Source organism: Cimex lectularius, unplaced genomic scaffold, assembly GCF_000648675.2.
Source record: "Cimex lectularius strain Harlan isolate CLEC.00 unplaced genomic scaffold, Clec_2.1 scaffold76, whole genome shotgun sequence".
Classification (NCBI taxonomy): Eukaryota; Metazoa; Arthropoda; class Insecta; order Hemiptera; family Cimicidae; genus Cimex; species Cimex lectularius.
This window is the reverse complement of record NW_019392636.1, coordinates 1,538,705-1,556,006: the sequence shown is the minus strand read 5'-3', so window position 1 is coordinate 1,556,006 and position 17,302 is coordinate 1,538,705. Positions and strand designations below refer to the sequence as shown.

The 17,302-nt window shown below is 34.5% G+C and overlaps 1 protein-coding gene across 5 annotated transcripts in view; it reads left to right on the top strand.

The window, feature by feature from the left end:
• LOC106669897 (protein kinase C-binding protein NELL2-like) overlaps nucleotides 1–17,302 on the top strand; it is a 110,270-nt gene that overhangs the window by 82,354 nt on the left and 10,614 nt on the right. For all 5 annotated transcript variants that reach the window (XM_014399746.2, XM_014399747.1, XM_014399745.1 and 2 more), the window contains exons 6-8: nucleotides 4,491–4,646; nucleotides 4,708–4,836; nucleotides 17,177–17,270. In XM_014399746.2, coding sequence (XP_014255232.1) covers nucleotides 4,491–4,646; nucleotides 4,708–4,836; nucleotides 17,177–17,270 — 379 coding nt within the window. The remainder of the gene's footprint in view (nucleotides 1–4,490; nucleotides 4,647–4,707; nucleotides 4,837–17,176; nucleotides 17,271–17,302) is intronic.

The following is a 17,302-nucleotide window of genomic DNA, read 5'->3' as shown; positions in this document are numbered from 1 at the left end:
AGACAAGACTATGCCTACGACCTGTAATTTACATTCACGATAGTTCTATCATTTGTAAACCTGTTTCATTTTACATAAAAATATTTAAATCTATTTATGTTTTATTTTGTAAAATTTTAAATTGACTACAATACTTTGACTCTAAGTGGTTTCCTATTTTGTATATCAATTTGGTAATAAGACGTTTTATGTTATAATTATATGTTTTTGTAACGTTTAATTGTACCGAGAAACGTATACTTTTGCGAAGTCAGACTATATCGTGGTTCTGCTTTTGACCAATAAGTTATTGACTTAGATGGACGACAGTCACAGAGAACAATGAGAATCAAATGACTGATAACCCTTATTGTGCTTTCGAACAACCACAATGTGAGATGCGTTGAGGCTTCCAACGTGATGGATAGCTGATCCTACCTAGACAATCAAATTATTTAGACCATAACAACAAATGTCAAAAAAAGTTTCCATACTTGAATTTTCCATACGTTAATTCATGAATCAAAAGCTAATTTCGCCTGAAAAAGAAATCTCTAAAAACTTTTTAACTAGAGACTGCCAGTTTGGCTGAATACCAAGAAGAACGTTGTGATTTACAGATATTCGGTCCGGAATCAAGGCTAAATTATTAAAATGCCTAGATAATTAGAACAAAAAGGACCTTAAAAAGGAAAATCTCGATTAGATACAATCAGAAAACTTTGAATGTGCACATTTAAAAGAGCTATCTCTAAATCAATAGTTACTCCGTTCATGATACTGTTTGAGGCAGACCCCGATCTGGTAACGACCTGGTTTCTTATGTCAGGGTACATTTCTGCAGATTTCAAAGACAATCTTTTCTTTTTGTTCTTGAGTATACATATTAGGTGAGATAAATTGTTATGATCTGAGTTACTATACGAGATATAGACTCATTAGCCGACGACCAATTTAGACTGGAAATCTATGCACCCGGAACATCGTTTGATTTTTACAGCTTGATGATTCTGTACGTTGTGCCTTCTATGATGTTCAGAATGGATATGTCCCTTTTCTGTGGAAAATTATTCGTTCCTATTCGTGCTGTGGCACTACAAGTAAAATATTACTTGTCCCAGAGGTTTTAAAGGAACAATTTTATACTTACTCGTATAGTATGTTTTAAAATGAAAATATTGATTGATATAATTGTTATAGTTAATGCCTCCAAATAATAATAATAATATATGATAGAAATAAAAATTTATAGTATTATTACTTATTTTTTAGAAAATAAATCAAAATAACTTAATTTTTATATTTTTTTTATTTAAATGTTTTTACTTTAATCGCAATTATTGGAACTTGAAATAAATTTCACTTACATAAAAATAAAAATACACTGACAGGCAAAAAGTTCCACCCAACTGATTTTTTTTTCATTTTCTCATTGTTTTTATCAATACAAATTTGTTTATGCTTTGTTTTAAATTGGGAATATCAATTAGACTTAAATACTCTTAATCCTTAATCCAAACAAGGATAAAGGGTTTTTCAATGTTTAATTTTTACGGAATTGAAAATAATAATAAACTGTAATAAATAAGCAATAAACTGTTTACTTTTCATCTTTGTTTTTCTTAATTTCAATTTTTAAACTTAAAAATGCTACTTAGTGCTGAGGATGTTGCGCGGGGTGTGGCTCTTATTGATGATGGACGTTCCATCAGGTTTGCGGCTATTGCCATGGGAGGTCCTTACGAAACTCTGAGAGACCCTGTCAGACTTTTTCGAGAAACTGTCCTACCATAGAAAACCCGGTTCTGGATGCCCTTGGGTAACAGAACCACAGGATGATCGTTTTTTGACCTTGAGAATTTTGCGAAACCGGCATCGTACTGTTGTTCAAGCGATTCATCAGCTCCAGGAAGTTCAAGATGTGCAAATTTCTGAACGCACTGCTCAAAGAAGATTAAATCAGTATGGACTGATGTCTTATCGCCCCGTAAGAAGTCCAGAATTGACCAAAACATACAGAGTTGCACGTCTCGCATTTACTTGAGAACACAGCCATTGGTCTTTGGGCGACTGGTCTGCTGTACTTTTTACAGATGAATGTAGATTTGCTCTATAATCTCCAGGTGGGCGTGAAAGAGTGTGGAGAAGGCAAAATTAAAGGTACAAAGCCTGTAATTTTTCCAAGAGCCAACCTTTTCTACGTAGCTCAGCGATGGTGTGGGCGGGAATTTCAATGGAGAGTCGCAGAGAGTTGGTTGTTGTTCGTGGAGGGTCTTTGGCGTCCACTCTCTATATGGATATGTTGCCTATCCTCGATTAAATCAGCGACAACCTTATTCTAATGCACGATAATGCCCGTCCACATATCGTTCGCCTAGTACAAACGTACCTTCAACAGCATAACATCAGAATCTTAGCCTGGCCTGCCTTGTCTCCAAACTTGAACCCCTTCGAACATGGAATAACCTCAAAAGACGAATAAAAGCACGTCCATCACTTCCGGATACACTCCACGATCTTGAAAGGACTCTTCCTGAAGAATGGGCTAACCTCCAGCAAAGAGACATTTCCAGACTGGTAGAAAGTATGCCGAGGTGTCTTCGAGATATAATTAAGACAAGAAAAGGAAATACGCGATATTGAAATGCTAATTAAAAATCTAAAACAAAATTAAAACAAATTTTATCTGTCCATCTTTTTTAGACAAAGACTGAATTATAATTAAACGTTAAAAAACGTGAAACTTTGATTAATGTATAAAAATAAATACACATCAAGTGGGCAGAATTTTTTGTCTGTCAGTGTATAATTCACAAGAAAATAAAATCATTTAATTAATAACCAACCATAAATGGAAAATGGAAAATAAAAGGAAAACAGATCTAAATACCTTTTGAAATAACAACCTTTCTTCTCGGCTTAGAGGCACCTCTTTTTCGCAAGTTGTGATGGTTAAGGCGAATCTACAATTACGGTAATGTTTTTGAAAAAGTAGGGGTAAATGTTTCAAAAGTACATGGAAGATTCGCAGATTCAATTATAAATGAAATCCCTGGTGCAAGCGAGATGATGGGGAATTTTGGGCATGGTAATGGAATTTTGGGATCGTATCTGCATAGAATCGGACAAATACCAACCCTCAAACTATGAAACCTTCGAAGTAGCAGAAAGTCTTGAGCATATGTTGCCAGAGTGTGAAGAGTGTCACAAAGGGATCGGTTTTTTAAAAAGGTTGATGCCCTATGGCATAAAAAGAGGTTTTTCAATATAACTCTTCTATGAAATCGTACGAATTTATTTATAGATTAAAAACTACTGTTATGTCAACCCGAAGTCTTCATGAACGGATAATACAATTTTTTGTAATCACAGCCTAAAAGAATTTTATGCGACTGGTAGTAACTGCAATAATATTCAGTAGTAGTAATGGATGATCAAACCGCAGACCTGGGTAATAAATGATAATCTATAGTAAAAAAAATTAAAAAATCGACGCGTATAGCAGATCAAAACAGCAAGAACAAACAGGCCAAAATTACCAGAAACGACTAAGCCACTGGGCACCAGTGGACAGACAGACACCAACACTGCAGACCTGAAGAGAAAACGGGCCATTTTAGTTTGGTCGTTTCCAATTAATTTAGTCCGCCTATTCTCGCTGTTCAAACTTGTTCTGTCTTAACATAAACAAACATCACCTTTAGCTCAAAGAAACCCATGAGCACCCAAATCGTTACACTACTCAAAACAAAAACTACCGTAATAAAATATTAGTAAAAAATATCTGCTAAGTAAAATAAAGCTTAAACCTAATTGTGAAGATGATGTAAAGCCGAAAAGCTAGACAGACCAAAACAGCAAGGATAGGTAGACCAAAATGATAGGTAACGACCAAGCTACTGGTTCATCACCCTGCAGACATTCTGAAGAAATCTCCGAATTATTATTCATCGTTGCCCATTATCAGCATACTTTCCTTCATTTCTGATTTAGGAATAAGAAATTGTAAGCGAACCGCTGAGATTTGATCCTATGACCGCGCCTGTGGCAAATTAGGAGGCAGATGCCCTATCCCATTCAGCCACTGGGAATGTACAATTAATTCTTCTATAACATTTTCGGCATATTCTTAATTAATATTCATGCGATATTCACATATACATTAGTTTTCACTTCTTCCATTCAAAAATAGACATTAACGATAAACCGTATCATGCGATGATGCGAAAATAAGTTAATTTTTAATAGTATAAGCCAAAACTGAAGCATTGTAGCATAATGACTTAATAGTCAGAAGCCGAAAGCACAATGGACTTTTTTCTGACGTGAACCCTGACCTATTGTGGATCCGGTTTGATCATTAACCATTGTCATCTGTAAAGAGTGAAGCATTGACAAGAATGATTATCCTCTCGGCTCGAAGCCTCCCAAGGAAGGAAGTACTCCTTCCCAAATACTCTTCCTGAAGAAATTCTCGTACCTTTACATGAATGTTTGATTTTTTTTTTCAGGGAGCGCTGCAAGACGTGCGCATCATACGGGGCGTGCACGGCTACCTCAGCCAATGTCCACAGCTGGACACGTCTTGTCCAACTTGTGGTCAGTTCTCGAGCCTTCAGGCGACCATTGAAAGCCTTTCGAATAGGCTTAGTCAAGTGACGGCGAGGGTAAGGCATATTTGGCAGTTGTACAGTCAGATGAGATTTTTTTCAATTATTATTTTTCCAGCTGGAAGCAGCGGAATCTCGCATTTCTGCGGTTGAAGTGTGCGATTGTATAAAATCCTGTCCAGTCAACGGTACAGTCAGGGCCGACGGAGCGTCGTGGCAAGTCGATTGTGATATCTGTTCCTGCGTTGTAAGTATAATCTTTAATTCAATTTGAGTAAGTATTGAAAAGTTTAATGGAATTTAACGTTATTTTTAAGAAGAAATTTCAATCTTTCGAAACATTTGGGATTGTGACCACCATTGTTTTATAAACGGTCCTGCTTCAAACAAAATTAATTTCTACGCCAAACACAATATGTCACGATTATCTTCTATGAATGAATGAATGAATGAAAAAGTACTTTATTAGATAACAAAAGAGAGTAAAAAAAAAAANCCGCAAGCCTGCCTCCCCTACGAAAAACCATAATTTTGGATTTGTTTAGGTTGACCGAAAGATTCCATTTATTACAGTAAGTCTCTAAGGCATTAATATTTTTTTGCAGGGTAACTGGTGAGTCTGACAGAATCACAATATCGTCCGCGTACAAAAGAATCTTTATTTCAATATTTCCGTAGTTATCTTCTATCATCTACTCTGTAAGCACAACTAAGTTTGTTGCGGAGCGAGGGCAAATTGGAGATGGCTAGCTCAAAAACTTCAGAACGGGCTTGATTTCACTCCTAAGTCTTAGTTTAACCCTGGGGGGTCCAAAACTAAATTTAAACCGGATTCTAGACATTTTTTCGTAATTATGACCTGTCTTGATTTCACTTATTTGCAAAGCCCGAAGTATGGAATCTTTTCCACTTCAACATTTTCAGCACAAAACGTACATTTCCATGGTTTTGTCACGAACCAAAAAACCACCCGACATAACTTTTTCAATAATCAATAGATTTGTGCATTATAAATAATGAAAAATGACAAAAAGAGGGAAAATTCGAAATGTAGGTTGAGATGGGGAGTTGGTGCCCGAGTGGATCGAAGTCAGGATAGCTCAAGTGGTTGGAGTAGCGGCGTATTTAGCCGAAGTCGTGGGTTCGAATCCCGCTCGTGGTACTGGCTTTTTCATTTCAACCAAGACCTTACATAAAAATATTAAGTAATTGAAAGAAATTGTAAATAATCTCGTTTCATTTTGAAAAATACATATTTTACATTTTAAAAATCTGAAACATTAACAATCGAGGAGAAAGAAGAGTACCATCTACCAAACATTCCACTAAATGTCGTCAAGTCAGGGTTCAGTATGGGACCCAATTATTTATACCCTAAGGACTTATATGTATACCAGAAATGTAGCTTTTTCTGCTCCCCCTTTGAATAGAATTATAAACCTGAGACAATCGGTAGATAAAGACTCCAAAATCCGGGTCCTATAGAGAGCAGGCATTCAAGTCCGGCCACATCTGGCACTTCTTGAGAGAAGATAAGTGCCATACCTCCGTAATTAATTATTAAATGAGACTTGAGGATGTCGAGAAAAAATTTTCTTGGGGTCACTGACGACTTTTGATGACCTTTCTTCTACTGCGACCTAAAATATCTATTGTGGTTTTCTTTTTTTTTCAAGCCTCGAAAAGTGCATAGCCTTTAACGTAGTTTAGCACTTTTGAGGATTCATCTTAATTTATTTCTTTACAGTCAAATTCTCCTTTCCGAAGAGGCTGTTTCGGGACCAAAGCTTTGCAGTCATAACATGCTTCCATGTCTCTGCGCCTTTATGGCAAAGACAACAGGTTTCTGATACAGTTTTTCTCATTGTTTAAAGTGGTAATTAAATATGCATTGGTCAGTAGAATGACCTACTTTTTTTCCTTAACTCTTGCCTAATGAGATAGAGTTAAGTTTTTACCTGAGAAGAGGTCACTTCTGTGACTGTTTTGCCTTGGTGGATTTATCCTGTATATGGTCATTTCTTTCTCGAACCGCTTTAAAGATGCTTTTGAGTGTGTCAATATGCAGTTCCGTCCCAATGAAAGCTGCTCCTGCATGTAGTGGGATTGAGAGGAAACCACTTTGTGAGGAACATAACAACGAGGACTGACATCCGAAGAGCGAAAGTGCTTTTTCAGCTGGGGAAGATCATATAAAGGAACAGAAGTTGGAATATTGTAGTCGAAAGGAAAGTTTGATCGATCGCGGTAATGAAAATGTTGTTGATTCTACTTTGGAAAGTATTGGCATAGACTCTGACTTTTAAAGTTAGTAGTCCTTGGTAGTTCGTACTGAAGATACATTTATTTACTTTAAGTACTTTTAACTTAACGGCTAATGTTTCTAGATTAACAGTTATCGGGAAGAAATTTATAAAATGGGAACTTTTATTTCCCTTTTATGTCTTAATCGTGCTTTTTTAAGTATGTGCATTTAAAAGTTAAATCGAATATTGAGCAAAATTGATTAATGGTTGCTATTAACAAACTTAACGGGATATTATCTTGGATTGAATCTTGTTTGCATTATTCCATCTATATGCGACAAGTCTATTTTTTTACCACCTGTTAGCCAGCACCTTTAAGTTATATTTTCAACACTTAATAAACCACAGCGCAAAAGAAATCTACTTCCGGCGGGGTTAATGTGGAATGCACGGAATGTGATCGTTTTGTAATCTAAACCTGTGATTTTTATAGTAATTTTTTTAAGTATGGCACTGTAGCATTTTTCCGTCAAATTAATATGTTTTGACTTCAAATGAACCTTCTTTTAACTTCAAATTAACCTTTCTTTAAATAATTAATTAAGTTAGACTCTATAAAACATAAGCATGTAAAGTAAAATTCTTGTATATTTGAATTTTTTTAAACCAAATAAAAATTAGCTGCATTAAAATTAATAAACTCTGATTTCCCATTTTAATAAATCTTTTACCAAAAAATTAAAAGTTATGTAAAATAAAATTTAAAAATAAAGGATTCTTTTTTACTTAGATAATTTTGCAAAAAAACATAAAATTGGTTATAATCTATAAAACTACACGAAAACTAATTAGTTACAATTAAAAGTTATATAAAATTAAATATAAAATAAATTATTCTTTTATTGGTTCATTATTTTTTATTTAATAAAATTTTATACACAGTTTATTTTATATTTTATTTAAGTTTATATCGCTTATAATTTTAATTGAAATTATTTTCATATGGTCTTCTAAGAGCCTTTTTTCTTTCTTTTTTTAAGTGAAAAATATACAGGAATTTTACTCACAAGCTTACATTTTATACCAACTCCTAATATTTCATACTTTAAAGAAAAGGAATGGGTTATTTAAAATTAAAAATGGTTGATTTGCAGTAAAAATGGTTAATTTGAAGGTTCATTTAAATTTAAAAATGCTCAATTTAAAGTAAAAAATGGTAAATTTGAAGGTAAAAACGGTTAAACTGAAATTAGGGAAAATTAATTTGACATTAAAAAGGAGGTAACTTGGTAGAGAAAAACGTTATTTTCAAATTAAAAAGGGTTAATTCAAAATTAAAAATTGCTAATTTGACGGTAAAAATTGTAATTAAAAAATGTTAATTTGAAGTTAAAAAAGATTAACTTGAAGTTACGTGTTAATTTAAAATTTGAAAAGGTTAATATGAAGTTAATAAGGTTTGTGAAAAATTAAAACGGGTCTATTTAAAGATAAAAAGATTAATTTGAAGTGCAAAATAGTTAATCTGAAGTTAAAAATGGGTAATTTGATGGAGAAATAGAATTGTTTTCAAATTAAAAAATGGTTAATTTTACGGAAAAAGGGCTAATTTGAAATTAAAAATGGTTAATTTGAACATAAAACGGTGGATTTAAATTTTAAAACGGTTAATTTGAAATTAAAAAGAGTTAATTTAAATTTAAAATGGGTCAATTAACGTTAAAACGGGTTAATTTTAAGTTAAAAGGTCTCATTTTAAATTTAAAAAATGAATTTGAAGTTAAAAAGAGTTAATTTGAAATTTGAAAAAATGAATTTGAAGTTAAAAAGGGTTAATTTGAAATTTGAAAAAATTAATTTTAAATTAAAAAGGGTTAATTTGAAATTTGAAAAAATGAATTTGAAGTTAAGAAGGATTCATTTAACCGGAGAAATTTATAGTTGTACTGTTAGTAAGAATGCTAGAAAAATGTTGAATAGAATAAAAGGATGGGCCACTTACGCCTACATTCTTTTTCTCTAGGTTGCTTCTTTCCTTCTTTTGGCTTTCAGCAATATATTAAGTTTGGTCACGACTTGTAGCTCTTCATTGTCTTTGCTAACCAGCACGGTTCTCAGCATGAGTTTTTAAAAAAAACTTTATTTCCTAAATTGCGAAAATAATTTTACCGGCTAATGTGAGACTAGGCCAAAGGTTTAAAGGGGATCCTTGTTACTAGGATGAGAACAGCTGAAAACAAGGGGTGGGTGTGTAGACCCGCCTGACTTTACTGACTCGCTGGTCATATCGACGCCAGTCTCTGCCATTTGAATTTTTCTATCATTGTAACATCTAAAAACATAAGAATTGCACATTCAATGTATTATTAGAAAAAAATTGTAATAATTTTTCCATTATTTGCGATTAAGCAAATTGACCTTGATGAATTTTTGAGCATAATAAAAAATTCTGCTCATGATAAAATAAAACAGCCTATTTTATGCATTGAACATTTAAAAAAATGTGAATTTGATGTACTCATTAATATTATTAATAGTTAATTATTAAAAATTTATATATTAAATTATTGCTAATTAAAACTGAGGATAATTTTACCCAATACTTTCCATTTCGATACTTAATTCTTAAATAGCTATTTTCATTTTTAAATTAATGCAGCACTCAGTTAATTGTGCTTTAGATAATCTGCTCCGTATAAATCGCGTGACGTGAAAAGAATTTCGTCACCAAATCGTTTCAGGGCAAAAGTCACAGAACTAAGAGTAAAAACAACTCTAGAATCAAACCGAGAAAGTATTTTACGAGTTTATTCACGAAAGGTTTTTTGATATCTTTCATATCCAGCAACGACGAGACTGTTTTTGATTGATTCTTACGAAATAAATCTAAAGAAAAACGTACATTTCTCGTTGGGTTTGGAACTTTCAAAACTACTGTTGACAATAAAACTAACCATTTATTTCGTCCTGTTTTGAAGGTTTTATATTATTGAAAGAAAGATTCTGCGGACAAACTTCTTAAAGAATCGCCCTAACCCATGAGTGTTTAAAAAAAATATAGAATAGCATAGAAGACTCTTTAGGCTTGTACCGTACTTTTTTTTTTTTTTTTTTTTTTTTTTTTTNTAGGGATCAAGGAGGTCCCGAGGCCATCGTCGGTTGAGGCGTCGTGGTGGGTTGTCAGGATGAGAATGATTGGAGAGGGCTCGAGCAGTATGGTTAGGATTGTACCGTACTAAACCTACATGCTCCATTTAAAGTCCCATCTTCTCCTGACATTAGCACTGATATCCTAAGAAAGTGAACACAAAAAATACAGTTTTTCTTCCTTTCCTTTGAAAAGTATTATAAACCTGAGACAGTCGGTAAACAGGGTCTCCAAAATCCAGGTTCGACAGAAACCAAATACTGATCTAGAGCTAACTACTGGCCGTCTCTGACAAATATTGAGAAGAGATAAGTGCATTATAATCGTAATTAATTCTTAAGGGGAGGACTAAAAGCTGACGCGGAGTAGAGCGAACCGTGTTGAGATGGACATGGACTGGAGTCTGAAGAGTAGAAGCAACTTTCTAGCTGCCGATTACATGAAAAAATAGAAGCTCGAATATCGCTTTTTTTTCTTTTCTATTTTTTTTTTTTAATTTGTTGTACATTACAACTACCATAAAGTAGGTAATAAGTAACAGTGAGAAAGGTAATTAAAACAAAACAAAATTAAAACCAAGAGTGGAGAAAACACCCATTGTTATTACTCCAATGTTACAATAATATTGTTTGTTCAATTGATACGTGTGTCATTATCACTTTCACTGTCATCATCATCACTTCCTAGGAAATCTCGCGGCCATTGTCTCTTCAGTCGGCGGGGAGGGTTTGAGGGGATTCGTCGGGATGCGAGGTTTCTGATGTGTTGGTTTACGTTAGTTGGGAGGCTTTTATGAAATTTACGGTAACGGAAACGTATTTCATCTTGTACGAAAGGAATATGTAAATCTGTATGTGTAGTTTGGTTCGATACATAAAATGAAGCATCTAGTATTTTTCGTAGTATTATAGACTGGGCAGTTTGAATGCGGTGGATATTGGAATGTTTGGCTGAACCCCACACTTCCAGTCCGTAGGTCCAAATCGGCTTAACTATGGTGTTGTAAAGCAGCCTTTTATTTTTGAGAGGTAAATTAGAGCGTTTGTCAAGAAGTCGTGCAAAAATTCTAAATCGTGTCATAACCTCCTGACGTTTCGGTCTTGTGTGAGGATTCCACGTCAGGCGTTTGTCGATGAACAATCCGAGGTACCGCACCTTGTCCGCAGTTGGGAGGGGAGTATGTTTAAGAAAACAGGGGGGGGGGGAGATCTGTGTTCTGGGGAATGTGGGTGGATTTTTCTGTGTGAAATTTTATCCTTTTCTTTTTACACCAAGACTCTAGTAGTATGATGTGTTGTTGGTGGTTTCGAGTGGAAATGACAAGATCGGAGTTGCTAGAGAGAATTGCCGTATCGTCTGCGAATGTGAATGTGGTGGTTTCGGGATGAGATGGCATGTCAGCTGTGAAAACCTGGTACAGTGGGGCCTAACATTGTTAAAGTGAAAATTTATCGATGTTGGCAATGAAAATATTGTTTGTACTTTCAAAGTATCGCAATAAACCTTTAAAGATAATAGGTTTCCTAGGTTTTTCGTAATGTTTGGATTGAGAGAAAATTTTCACTTTACTGAGAAATACAAGAAGGAGGACTGACATCCGCAGAGCAAAAGTGCATTTTCAGCTAGCGAAAGTGATGTAAAGAAGTACAAGTTCGAATATCGTTGTTAAAGTGAAAATTTGTTCGATGGTGGCCATGAAAATATTGTTTGCACTTTGGAAAGTATCGCAATACTTTAAAGTTTTTAGGTTTCTTGTGTTGTTTGTAATGTTTGGATTGAGAGAAAATTCTCACTTTTCTGAGAAATATAAGAAAGATGACTGATATCCGAAGAGCTAAAGTCTTTTTCAACTTACGAAGGTCATATATAGAAGTACAATTTCGAATATCGTCGTTGGAGTGCAAATTTGATCGATTGCGGCAATGAAAATATTGGTTTTACTTTGTAAAGTATCGCAATAGCCCTTTAAAGTTAATAGGTTTCCTGAGTTGTTCGTAATGTTTGGATTGAGAGAAAATTCTCACTTTGCTGAGAAATACAAGAAGAAGGACTGGCATCTGAAAAGCTAAAGTGCTTTTTCAACTTACGAAGGTCACGTAAAGAAGTACAAGTTCGAATATCATTGTTAAGTGAAAATTTTATCTATCGTGGCAATGAAAATATTGTTTGTACTTTGCAAAGTATCGCAATAGGCCTTTAAAGTTAGTGGGTTTCCTGGGTGGTTCATAATGAACTGGCGTGTGAAGAGTCGAAGAGTCTTTCCAGCTGCCGCAAGTCACGTGAAAAAGTAAAAGTTCAAATGTTGGAGGGCAAATTCGTTCGATCGTGGCAATGAAAATATTGTTTGTACTTTCAAAGTATCGCAATAGACCTTTAAAGCTAATAGGTTTCCTAATAAAGAAACATTCATTTACTTTAAGTGCTTTCAACTTCAGCTAGTGTAAGAAATGTAACTTTTCTGCTTTCTGTTTGAAAAGCAATCGATAATCAAAGTCTACAACATCCAATTCTACAGAGAGCAGGCATTGATCTGGAACGCTAACATCCATAAAACTACTTTTATAGGTTTATTCTTTAGCAATCCAAATTGTATAAATTGTATCGATCCAATATTGCTTATTTAACAAACTTGATTGGGCATAAATAAAAATATATTTTTGTGCTTATCTAAAAGGTTTTTTATGTAAAGAAATGCAGCTTTGAAAGTTGTTTAGTCGATAAAAGTCTTTTCGAGCATCTTGACAAGAATGGAATCTAAAAGTTCCTTTTGAGAGATTTGATGTTCGTATGACAGTAATCTTAAAATGCGGCTAAATTGAGAAAATTCGTAACAGCATATTGTAATAACAAACCGCACAGAATGAAAATAATTCCTCCTCCATATTCAGAACCCATTTAAAAGCACGCATCCTTTCAAAGTAAAATTTTATCATGCGAGCTCATCCTTTATCAATTATTTATCAATGAAGGCCTTTGAAATGGGCCGAAGTGAGCCGGAATTTAGTGTTTTTGCATAATTGAAACCCGACCCCGAGAGGCGAGTTGGGACATAGCATTTTATCAAGTACACACTTGATACTAAAGTCACATACTTCAGCTATCATGCTAAAGTTTTGAATAATTAATTTAAAAACGAAACGAGTTAAGATGGACATGAAAATTAGTTTTTTCGATCTATCGTTTTATTTATGATTTATGTACCCCGGTTAAAAGATGGCCCGACTTAATGAGTATAAATGTGCAAGAAAACATTTTCTCTTATAATTCTTTCTTCTTGGATTTTACCTTTAAAAACTGTGATTAGTCTCTCATCGTTCACAATAAGCTACTGAAAGCCAGAATAGATGTGGATCGGATCAGGGCTGTGTGGTAGTGTCCCCCCTATTTGGACGAGTTCGCCGGGGTTCCTTCCATTCAGAGCAATAGTGAATCGAATTCCAGACACAATCAACTGAGACACTGGTTGAAAATATCCTATATTAGTTTTTTCCATGATTTTCCGATCAAAAACTACTACTGATTTCTACCATTCACATCGACTTACAGCACTTGTACACTAAGGAAATTCTTTTTCATCCGATGTTCCACTGGACTTACGAACCAACTGACATCGTTGCCTTGTACAGTCTCCCACCTGTGGGGGAAGTACTCGAGAAATAGCTAATTACAAAACTTTTTTTCTTTTTTTTTAATTTGATGTTTACCTTCGCCTATGATACAGCTGTACTATCGTCCAATTCCGATCCTGCAGTTGCTTCGTAAGATCTTCAGGAACATATCTCATGATAGCAGATTGGTGTAGACAATGGAAAATGAAGATAAACGAAAGCAAGAGCGTCCATGTCACATTTACCCTCCGAAGCAAACCTCCTCTCACGATATACTACAACAACGTTCCTATCCCCAAATCCGACTGCGTTCGCTACCTTGGGTTCCACCTAGACTCACGACTAACGTGGAATCAATATACACGACTGACACGACAAAACCTAAACAGACGGTATGGTCTACTGCACAGACTTGTAGGACGACAGTCTAAACTATCGACAAAAACAAACTTACAATTTACTACAACCGATTTGGACGTACGGAATAAAACTGTGGGGAACCGCTAAACCTTCCAATATCCAACGTCTCCAATTCTTTCAATCTAAAGTCCTCAGATCCATTGTAAATGCTCCTTATTATGTCTCAAATGCTACCCTCACAACGACTTTCAAATTCCCTATATCCAAAAATTTATTCCCCAAAAATTTACCAAGTTTCACAAAAAACTCACCCACCATCCAAATAGTCTTGCCCAAGCCCTGTCCGATAGAACCCATCCCTACAACCCAATAAGGCGTCTCAAGAGGAAATGGCCCCGCGACCTCCTTTCCGAGTAAACTGTAAAAAAAAACATAAACAAAGTGAAGAGGGAGGATAACATTGATTATTTTCTCCCCTCAATGTAAATAGTTGTACATAAGTTCATGTATCCGCAAATTACATATTGTAAATAATAATTACAGATTGTGATAAAAAAAATAAAAAATTTGATGTTTATATCAATAGTATAAACTGGGGCTTCACCCTTCACCTTTGATAGGTTCGCGCACGTCTTGGGGATCCGCGGCGAACTGCAAGAAAAAATAATAATTACAAAAAAATAAAAGTAAAACGAATCAGTACTGAAAACGAAAGTTTTTTTATTTTTATTTGGAGGTCGTGAGATGGGTCTGGTGTGACGTAGGTTTTAGAAAAACATTTTCTTCATCGTACCAACGTTTCGATCTTTATTGAGATCATCTTCAGGGCCCAAAGCGTTTGTTTTCCGTGTAGATGTGTCATTCTTGTCTGTCGTGTTGAGAGTGCCGACAGACAAGAATGATCTCAGTAAAGATCGAAACGTTGGTACGATAAAGAAAATGTTTTTCTAAAACCTACATCACACCAAACCGCATCTCACGACCTCCAAATAATCATGGTCCTAAACACCACCCGTTTTTTTTTTTTTTTTTTTTTTTTTTTTTTTTTTTTTTTTTTTTTTTTTTTTTTTTTTTTTTTTTTTTTTTTTTTTTTTTTTTTTTTATTAATCATTCTTAGTTTATTTTTGCACACGTAAGCAACATATGGTAAGTGAGACGGACGGGAACTAACGAATTAGGTTCCTTGATTACCGGGAATTGCAGCTTATGGAACACCCTGGATTTTTCCAGCGTTGTATATAAAAAGCCGTTGTTTCTCTATATTGTGGATTCAAGTTCAAACTTCTCACTCGAGTGCGCTAGGTATTTGAGTCATTGTCATTGATCAGTTATTTATTCCAATATGAATCGGTGGCCTGATCAGTCATGATGTCATGATCGCTGAGAAAGCATGCAGTTTCTCCATCTAGTAAAAGCTATCAAAGTTTATCAATAAACAAAAAAAATTCTAAAAACAAAATATATTATAAGCAAACTAGGCCATTATTTTTTTCTTGAAACTAATACGATATTTCGTTTTGGCACCACTAGAGACCACCATCCCTAAATTTATAAATTTTTATTTGAATTTAAATTTATTGATTTTGTGAATTCCTAAATTTTTATGATTTTGAGAAATCGTTATCGAAATATCTTATTGAAACGGCTATAATTCCAAAACAGCTAAAAGGATTTTAACCTCAAACAGGCTATATGAAAGAAGCTTTTTAACGACGTATGTACCATTAAAATAAATAAAATATTTCTGTAAGAAAATGGTTTTTCTATGGAATTACATATTCTCATTTTTTCAATAACATCGAGTTCGTTATAAATAGACTTAATGGAATTCTTAATAACAATAAATCGGCTTAATAGGGTTAATTAAGCTTTTGTCAAAATCTAATATTCGACGTAATTAAATGAGGATAAATCGTTATATTGAGGTTAAAAAAGCATCATTTTTGTTTTATTAATTTAAATTAAGATTTAAGACCGGGAATGGGGGTCAAACCGTATTCAGTTTCGACAAAGCCAATCAGTCATAATCTTCAAGTGAACGTGAATTTTTGATGGAATTTAACTAAAATTTAGATAGAATTTACTTCTGACATCATTTTGAAACGTACTTTCGAGTCCGATACTTACCCCAATTTTTGGCTCCGTCTGGAAAAAAAAATTTCAACCGCTCTTTGAAAAAGCGAAACGTGTTCTCCTTCCGTTTGCCACAACTTACCTATGCAAATCCGGATTTGCTCTCTGTACAGCCACCAAAACTAAATACCGAAGCTGATACCGACATCCTTCTCCAGCTATCAAAAATTAAAATTTTGCAGGCTAAAACCTCACCTACTCATTAATTCAGTAATCATTAATGTTCAAATTATTATTTTTGAATTTGGCTCCTGTTTTACCTACCTATTGTTTCAGTTCTGTCCAATTTGATTTTTGTGTTCCGGATTTTGTAAATAAAGTGAAGTATGTAACTTTAATGCTTGTTTTCATGGTGATATTCCCTCCTTCACCTAATTAGGAATAGAATGGCTAATTTAATTTACTCTATTCGGTAAGTATCTAACTTTAAATACTTGATTGGGTGGTGTCCGCCCGGGATTTTGTTCTATGAAAGGGACCCGCTAGTTAAAAAGTTAAAACTAGGAAAAGTGCCCACCTGGTGAAGGTTGTGGGGGGGTGTCCGGAGCGTGTGATGCTGCCGGGGCCCTGGTTCCCGCTATTGGGGGGTTCCTGAGCTGTGGCCCAATCTCCACCTGGCTTGAAATTTTTAAGGCGGAAAATGACCCAAAGCGGTTGATCGCAAAAAAAAAAAAAAAAAAAAAAAAAAAAAAAAAAAAAAAAAAAAAAAACAGCTCAAAGAAATTTTATATTAAATGTTTCGATAGTTTTTTACACTAATTTTTTAAACTCTTGGTACATTATAAAAGTATGGCCTCCCGATGGTAGGAAGGTATGAAATGTATTACAGCGAAGTGGATAAATAGACTTGATTATTATGTACCAATAAAATCATTAAAAATAAAAAATATCTATTATTGGTTACAAAAAAAAAGTATTGCTCAGACAACGGGGGTAATATCTGCCATAGGTTATTGAATTTTTACTGCTTCCGTTTATCGTGCAAGGCGCCTTGGATGCAGCCGTTTAATAGCTCTTAGTCTAGACTAGACGATGGCTGTAATTCTTCATTAGTATCATGCTTCCTTCATTTTGTGACGATTTTTTTTTCAGCACGGAGAGATCGAGTGCAGGCCCGTGCAATGTCCAAAGGTCAATTGCAAGAAACCCGTTCTGCACCCGGGACAGTGTTGTCCGACCTGCCTCAGTGAGTACTACGACTCCCAGCCATAAAATAAG